We start from the raw sequence: 8588 nt of genomic DNA on the forward strand, positions 1-8588 counted from the left end.
AACTTTCTGCTCTGAATTTTTTTCTGTTTTTGACCACCCCCTCCCAAGATCTAATGGTCCGTCCCTTACAATAGCTTTGCCTAGCAATAAAACGTGATTAAAATGGTCATTGACTTTGATGCCAGGAAAAGCTACATCATGTCCCCTCTGGCTACATGAGCTTACAGGATTCATTGCAAAAGCTTCAATGCTGTTGCTTCTAATAGGATGAGAACTGTAGCCACTCAATAATTAACAGTTTTAGCTCTACAAGGTGAGAAGCATTGTGTGTGTATAAGAAGTGCAAACTTTACAAATAGCGTTCCTTTTTTAAGGTAGTATGCGCCCTGAAAGTGAAAGATTTAAACTTTTGCTCAAACTTTCTTTTAGAAATCTTTCAACATTTCTCTTTCAAAGTCGGGAATAAAAATCAGGGTCACAGAGCAAATTTTGGTACTGGAGGAATAACTTAAGATTTACCGATATTTAAAATGGAAAATGGCGGCCATCCCTATGTTGACTCTATGGAGAAAAATTAAAATTTTCGAATTTAGAAAAACTAAGCCAGTGAAGTTTTCTTACACCAAGAGCTTTAAAATGAACCCCAACAAGTGGTATATCAGAAAAGAATTGTAAAAGTTTGAGAGTCCGAATATCTGTCACTCAGGCACATTCTACCTTAACTGCTGCAGATTGACTCACAGGTCTACGTTTCTTTTATGGTGTACACAGGTCACAAAGAAAAACACTAAATGCTCATGCTCGTCAAACGTTTAGTTTATTTCACTCATTTGGTCAACATAGTTTGACATGCAGCAAGGTCGTTAACTGTACTGTTCGATAGCATGTAGGAGTTCCAAATAAAGTTCATTTGCTTCATTTACTGTTGTTGGCACCTGTTGCTGCGGTTTAATTTCATTGAGTAATTGAACAAACTCGTCACTACAGCCATACAATGGAGGTATTTCTGAATACAAATCAGACAATATATCTATCTCACTTTTATCTGCTCTGGTTCCATAGTCACGAGTATTATATATGCTAGGTAAGAAATACAATACATCTGGTTTGCCTCTCACATTTTCTGCATTTCTCTTGCTTGTAATAAAATGCAAATTCCATTCAACAGCAATATCATGAAGCTCTTGTTGTAAAACACCCATATAACAGAATCGTAGACACTCTACATGTATAGGATCATGATCATGGAACAGTCCACTGTCTCTTAAATCTTTGAAATAGTTAATCCACCAATCAGCACCCTGCTTGCGCATATTGCTCCACCATGCCTCGATCCTCTGGTTCGACGTACTTTTGCCGTACATGAAACTGTTAATTCCAGCAAGATCATCAGAATCATTCCATCTGAAATATGGTTGCAAATATTCAAGAGCAGAATTTTCTGTACCTCGGTCGCACCTTAAAACTCTTGGAACAAAACCAATTTGTTTTACATAGTCAAGAAAGTAATTGCTATGATATGTGGGTTGTTATTGCTGGTAGCAACCTCCAACCACAAAATACGCCTACTGAAACCATCGACTGCCCCGTGAATTGCAAAACCAAATGGTTTCAACTTGTCATAGCCATCCACATGCCAGATAAAATTTGGTCCTGGTGAAACATATTTTCTTCTTAAAAGGCGATGCTTTTTACGCCTCTGGATACCGTCAGGATCAAGGATATTTAGCAGGTGTAGAACAGTATCCCGATTCACCCGCAGACCGTATTTAATTTTTAACCTCTTCCACATGGCTCTGTATCCAAGGCACTTCCCACTACCTTGTATTTCACTTTGTATGGTAGCAACCACTTGTTGCAAGTTTGATGCTGTTCCTAGACATTGTCTGCGTTTCAGGCCATATTTCTGCAGAAGTCGCTTCAGATGTCGTAGACTGAGAATAACACCTGCAAAGTTACAAATGATTCAGGCTCGTAAATGTCAAAACATATATATTTTATTGATTATAAACAATTTAAAAAGTGATGGAGGAGTATCAGTATTACGACTTAATGCTACAGACACCAACAAGTGCTCTAATTAGCTTAAGCGCATTGCAAATATGTATATTACTTCATTCAGATACCGCAACATTGAAAATGTGTTCAGTCATTGATTGGAATGAAACAACATCACTAAGAGCCCCAAGGTATCTAAGACAACAGCCTTTATGTGCATTTGCACATTGAATACTTACCGTGAGAGATGGCCAATGCGGCAAGAATTTCTTCGTTTGAATAGCATGCACTGAAATAAACCTGAATCAGACTCTCTCTATAAGCGCTTTCATCGGCTTGAGCATTGACTGCTGGTGTGTAGTCAGGTAAAATGCAATTTACTGACGACAATCCAGAGCAAAGAAAACATACGAGGAAGACGATCTTTCTACCATCCACCTAAAATAAAGGGGAAAGGGTTGTACATTTTTAACAGTAATAAAATTTCAAATGATCATACAATCAGGTATAGACGCGTGGAACGTGTTTACATAAACTCAAAGATTAATGTTAAAAAATATCAATATATCTTTCATGGATGACGTCTTTGTTGTGATTTGTCTTTTAACTTCCTTTACTGAACCGAACGTTTCGATGGGTTTTGGCGAGTTGGTTGGTAACCCATGATGGAATTTCCACATCTAAGGTATAGAAATACATAACACAAGGTCCGTATTAAGCATTCCCCAAAGATACGCAACTTAAAACCAACCTTCTTAAAATGACCAGACATCATCGTACTTCAATACCCACGACACTGTTGGCAAAATAGGAAATATATTTTAGTTAAGACAAGTAAAAACATCTTGTACAAGCCAGTCATCATGCTGACACTCATACTGCCAAGCAAATTTTTAGCAAATGAAAAGAAAAACTTACACTAGGTCTAAATTTCATCAACGGAAAAGTTTGACGTGAGAAATATGCGATCAAGTGTAAGCTTAGAATCGGAAATTTAAAGTGAGAGATGTACGTCCAAAGTGTCAAAAGTAGAAACGAAATTTTGAGGTGACAAATCAGAAATTTTTTGAAGTGAGAAGTGAAAAATTTTGAAGTGAGAAGTCGGAAATTTTTTGAAGTGAGAAGTCCTCGCGAAATTTTGAAGTGAGAAGTCGGATTTTTTTTTGAAGTGAGAAGTCGGAATTTTTTTTGAAGTGAGAAGTCGTAGTGAAATTTTGAAGTGAGAAGTCGGAAATTTTTGGAAGAGAGAAGTCGTCGCGAAATTTTGAAGTGAGAAGTCGGAATTTTTTTGAAGTGAGAAGTCCTCGCGAAATTTTGAAGTGAGAAGTCGTAGTGAAATTTTGAAGTGAGAAGTCCTCGCGAAATTTTGAAGTGAGAAGTCCTCGCGAAATTTTGAAGTGAGAAGTCGGAATTTTTTTGAAGTGAGAAGTCGTAGAGAAATTTTGAAGTGAGAAGTCCTCGCGAAATTTTGAAGTGAGAAGTCCTCGCGAAATTTTGAAGTGAGAAGTACGTGATAAAGTCTGCATTTAGGAATGTGATTTGTAAGATCTTGGAGTTTTACTGTATAGAAAGTAACAAAACCAAAACACATTCATGATGTTTTTGTATTGCTTTTGAAGACTAAAATATCTCGCTTTTAAATGTTTTTCAGACAGAAGGACTAGGTTACAGTATTACCCCGATATTTCTAATTATATAAGGATTATTTAGGGCCTACAGCTCGAGATATATCCTTTGTAAATGCCGGTCGACTTCCGTTAAGAACGGTGCTTGTTGATACAGCAGAAATCGTAGAAGTATTTACACAAATTGATGTGTTACAGCTTTCAATGAGTGTTCTTACTATCAATCCACACATTCGCTCATAAATGGTGGAGTAATTTATTAATTGTGAGGGAATCATTGTCCTTTGATCAGTAAGTTGATCATCTTTGATCAGTAAGTTGTCCAAACATGTTAAACGTTGCCTCGGTAAAGCTCGCACCAGCTGCATTGTTGCACACATCAGCTGACTTACGACGAAATTAACTTATAAATCGCGAAGCTTACACGAATTTTGGCCACCGTGATCAAGTGAATCTTAACTATAAATCGTGAGACAGTCCTACCGTGTTACGGTGATTATAATGTCCAGCGTTGGCGACCATCTTGTCTCTGTGTCATGTGGTGATATTATGGGATGGCTAAATTTTGAAGTGGGAAATGCGTATATAGGTCTAAATTTAGAAACACAATTTTGAAGTGAGAAGTCGGAAATTTTTGAAGTGAGAAGTCGTAGTGAAATTTTGAAGTGAGAAGTCGGAATTTTTTTGAAGTGAGAAGTCGGAATTTTTTTGAAGTGAGAAGTCGTAGCGAAATTTTGAAGTGAGAAGTCGTAGCGAAATTTTGAAGTGAGAAGTCGTAGTGAAATTTTGAAGTGAGAGTCCTCGCGAAATTTTGAAGTGAGAAGTCGTAGTGAAATTTTGAAGTGAGAAGTCCTCGCGAAATTTTGAAGTGAGAAGTCCTCGCGAAATTTTGAAGTGAGAAGTACGTGATAAAGTCTGCATTTAGGAATGTGATTTGTAAGATCTTGGAGTTTTACTGTATAGAAAGTAACAAAACCAAAACACATTCATGATGTTTTTGTATTGCTTTTGAAGACTAAAATATCTCGCTTTTAAATGTTTTTCAGACAGAAGGACTAGGTTACAGTATTACCCCGATATTTCTAATTATATAAGGATTATTTAGGGCCTACAGCTCGAGATATATCCTTTGTAAATGCCGGTCGACTTCCGTTAAGAACGGTGCTTGTTGATACAGCAGAAATCGTAGAAGTATTTACACAAATTGATGTGTTACAGCTTTCAATGAGTGTTCATACTATCAATCCACACATTCGCTCATAAATGGAGAGTAATTTATTAATTGTGAGGGAATCATTGTCCTTTGATCAGTAAGTTGATCATCTTTGATCAGTAAGTTGTCCAAACATGTTAAACGTTGCCTCGGTAAAGCTCGCACCAGCTGCATTGTTGCAAACATCAGCTGACTTACGACGAAATTAACTTATAAATCGCGAAGCTTACACGAATTTTGGCCACCGTGATCAAGTGAATCTTAACTATAAATCGTGAGACAGTCCTACCGTGTTACGGTGATTATTATAATCACCGTAACACGGTAGGACTGTCCAGCGTTGGCGACCATCTTGTCTCTGTGTCATGTGGTGATATTATGGGATGGCTAAATTTTGAAGTGGGAAATGCGTATATAGGTCTAAATTTAGAAACACAATTTTGAAGTGAGAAGTCGGAAAATTTTTGAAGTGAGAAGTCGTAGTGAAATTTTGAAGTGAGAAGTCGGAATTTTTTTGAAGTGAGAAGTCGGAATTTTTTTGAAGTGAGAAGTCGTAGCGAAATTTTGAAGTGAGAAGTCGTAGCGAAATTTTGAAGTGAGAAGTCGTAGTGAAATTTTGAAGTGAGAAGTCCTCGCGAAATTTTGAAGTGAGAAGTCGTAGTGAAATTTTGAAGTGAGAAGTCCTCGCGAAATTTTGAAGTGAGAAGTCGTAGTGAAATTTTGAAGTGAGAAGTCCTCGCGAAATTTTGAAGTGAGAAGTCGTAGTGAAATTTTGAAGTGAGAAGTCCTCGCGAAATTTTGAAGTGAGAAGTCCTCGCGAAATTTTGAAGTGAGAAGTCGTAGTGAAATTTTGAAGTGAGAAGTCCTCGCGAAATTTTGAAGTGAGAAGTACGTGATAAAGTCTGCATTTAGGAATGTGATTTGTAAGATCTTGGAGTTTTACTGTATAGAAAGTAACAAAACCAAAACACATTCATGATGTTTTTGTATTGCTTTTGAAGACTAAAATATCTCGCTTTTAAGTGTTTTTCAGACAGAAGGACTAGGTTACAGTATTACCCCGATATTTCTAATTATATAAGGATTAAGTTACAGCCTGATATATAAGGATTATTTAGGGCCTACAGCTCGAAGTATCGTGTAAATGATGGTCGACTTCCGTTAAGGACAGTGCTAGTTCATACAGCAGAAATCGTAGAAGTATTTACACAAATTGATGTGTTACAGCTTTCAATGAGTGTTCATACTATCAATCCACACATTCGCTCATAAATGGGAGAGTAATTTATTAATTGTGAGGGAATTACTGTCCTTTGATCAGTAAGTTGATCATCTTTGATCAGTAAGTTGTCCAAACATGTTAAACGTTGCCTCGGTAAAGCTCGCACCAGCTGCATTGTTGCACACAGCAGCTGACTTACGATGAAATTAACTTATAAATCGCGAAGCTTACACGAATTTTGGCCATTGTGATCAAGTGAATCTTAACTATAAATCATGAGACAGTCCTACCGTGTTACAGTGATTATAATGTCCAGCGTTGGCGACCATCTAGTCTCTGTGTCATGTGGTGAAAGAAATTATGGGATGGCTAAATTTTGAAGTGGGAAATGCGTAGATAGGTCTAAATTTAGAAACACAATGTTGAAGTGAGAAGTCGGAAAATTTTTGAAGTGAGAAGTCGTAGTGAAATTTTGAAGTGAGAAGTCGTAGCGAAATTTTGAAGTGAGAAGTCGTAGCGAAATTTTGAAGTGAGAAGTCGTAGCGAAATTTTGAAGTGAGAAGTCGTAGCGAAATTTTGAAGTGAGAAGTCGGAAAATTTTTGAAGTGAGAAGTCGTAGTGAAATTTTGAAGTGAGAAGTCCTCGCGAAATTTTGAAGTGAGAAGTCGGAATTTTTTTGAAGTGAGAAGTCGTAGTGAAATTTTGAAGTGAGAAGTCGGAATTTTTTTGAAGTGAGAAGTCGTAGTGAAATTTTGAAGTGAGAAGTCCTCGCGAAATTTTGAAGTGAGAAGTCGGGATTTTTTTGAAGTGAGAAGTCGTAGCGAAATTTTGAAGTGAGAAGTCGGAATTTTTTTGAAGTGAGAAGTCCTCGCGAAATTTTGAAGTGAGAAGTCGGACATTTTTTGAAGTGAGAAGTTGGACATTTTTTGGAGTGAGAAGTCCTCGCGAAACTTTGAAGTGAGAAAAAAATAATACTGTAGTTTAGGCGAGAAATACATGCCAAAGTCTAAATCTACAAAGTTGAAGTGAGAAATACGTACCAGAGCCTATAAATTCAGAAACTTAATTTTGTTGTTAGATGTATGAACGTTTCAGTGTCATTTATTACAAAATACCTAAACTAAAACTCATTTGTGATGTTTTTTTATGCTTTTATGTTACCTTTTACAGGTAAAATATCTCGGTTGTAAATAGTCTTCAAACAGAAGGCCTAAGTTACAGCACTACAATTTCTAACAATATAAGAGCTCGTTCGAGTAAATGTAAATTGAGGAAATCTGCAGAAATCGAAGAAGTATTTACGCAATTGATGTATGAGAGATTTCTGTGAGTGACAATATTGCCTATCACACACATTCGCTCATAAATAGTGGGGAATGTATTAATTATGGAGGAATCACCGTCCTGATCAGTTCGTTGATCATCTTATTTCATCGGTCGTGTGTTCAAACGTTTTCAATCGTACCTCGGTATTAGGTTCGCGGCAGCTGCATTATTGCACACATCAACTGACTTATGATAAAATCAATGGAAATCTTACCTGCTAAATCGCGAAACATACACGATCTCAGCCGTCTCGACCATGTGTCCTGACTGCCACCATCTTGTTACAGGAATTGTGGGTCGTCAACATTATGAAGTGAGAAGTTTGTCGAAGTGTCTAATTTTAGAAGCAAAACTTTGAAGTGAGAAGTCCCCATTACACGAATTTTGAAGTGAGAAATGTGTAAGAGTTTCTAAATTTAGAAATGAAATTTTGAAGTGAGAAGTCGCACGAAATTTTGAAGTGAGAAATGTGTAGGAGTTTCTAAATTTAGAAATGAAATTTTGAAGTGAGAAGTCGCGTTGAAATATGAAGTAGGAAGTACGATGGCCCTCAGCGGCTTTCGTACAAAGGCATGCTCAGTGCTAGGGAGCTGCTGCAAGTGCAGGACCTGGAGCATCAGCTGGTTCATTTCCTACCGAATGGAGGCGCTTTGATTCGCGTCTCCACACTGCCATCCCTACAGTACGCATCTGTGATTTGATATACGTTATTTCAATTGATTTTCAAATCAAAGACAGTCGAAAAAAAATGCAGTTTGCATAGGTCTGTATATAGCGATTCCAAAAGGGGCACTGCCAGTCAGTTGTAAAACATCTTTCGACATATTTTCTCAAGTTATGCTTTATTTCTGCCAATGATTTTAGAGACGTGTTAACCGATTTGAAGTAAAGTAGAAGAAGTAATGACGCTCTGATCTTTATAATTTATCAATAGCGAATATGTTTGTGTAGCGTGCTATGTATAGTGACTATGACAGCATGATTAGATAGCGAAAGTGCCGACATTTGATACTTTGAACTGGCATGTACAACTCACAATAGTTTTATGAAATTTGCCGGACTTGTCCCTGTTTATCAACCTTGCCGCGCCGGCGTTTTATGTCCGTTAGTGTATCAGAATAGAGCCTGCCTGTAGACTAATTATAACATTAGAATGAAATTCACATCAAGAATCCTTCATTTAATACGCAGTTTTCAGTTTACTTTCTGTACCCTCCCGTATTGATTTAGCAGTCAGTGCCTTATCTCGGCGCGGCTAAAAGGG

At 37.3% G+C, this 8588-nt stretch overlaps 1 protein-coding gene across 1 annotated transcript; it reads right to left on the minus strand.

Moving 5' to 3' along the window:
* Positions 1-740: 740 nt before the first annotated feature.
* On the minus strand, positions 741-7773 carry LOC139145641 (uncharacterized). Its single transcript, XM_070716917.1, has 4 exons — positions 7539-7773; positions 2690-2734; positions 2178-2376; positions 741-1887 (listed from the first exon to the last, which is right to left on the minus strand). The coding sequence occupies exons 2-4, from the start codon at positions 2711-2713 to the stop codon at positions 1430-1432; spliced, it is 681 nt and encodes a 226-aa protein (XP_070573018.1). The 5' UTR covers positions 2714-2734; positions 7539-7773; the 3' UTR covers positions 741-1429.
* Positions 7774-8588: the final 815 nt, after the last annotated feature.

This window comes from Ptychodera flava, chromosome 12, assembly GCF_041260155.1.
Source record: "Ptychodera flava strain L36383 chromosome 12, AS_Pfla_20210202, whole genome shotgun sequence".
In the NCBI taxonomy this organism is placed as follows: Eukaryota; Metazoa; Hemichordata; class Enteropneusta; family Ptychoderidae; genus Ptychodera; species Ptychodera flava.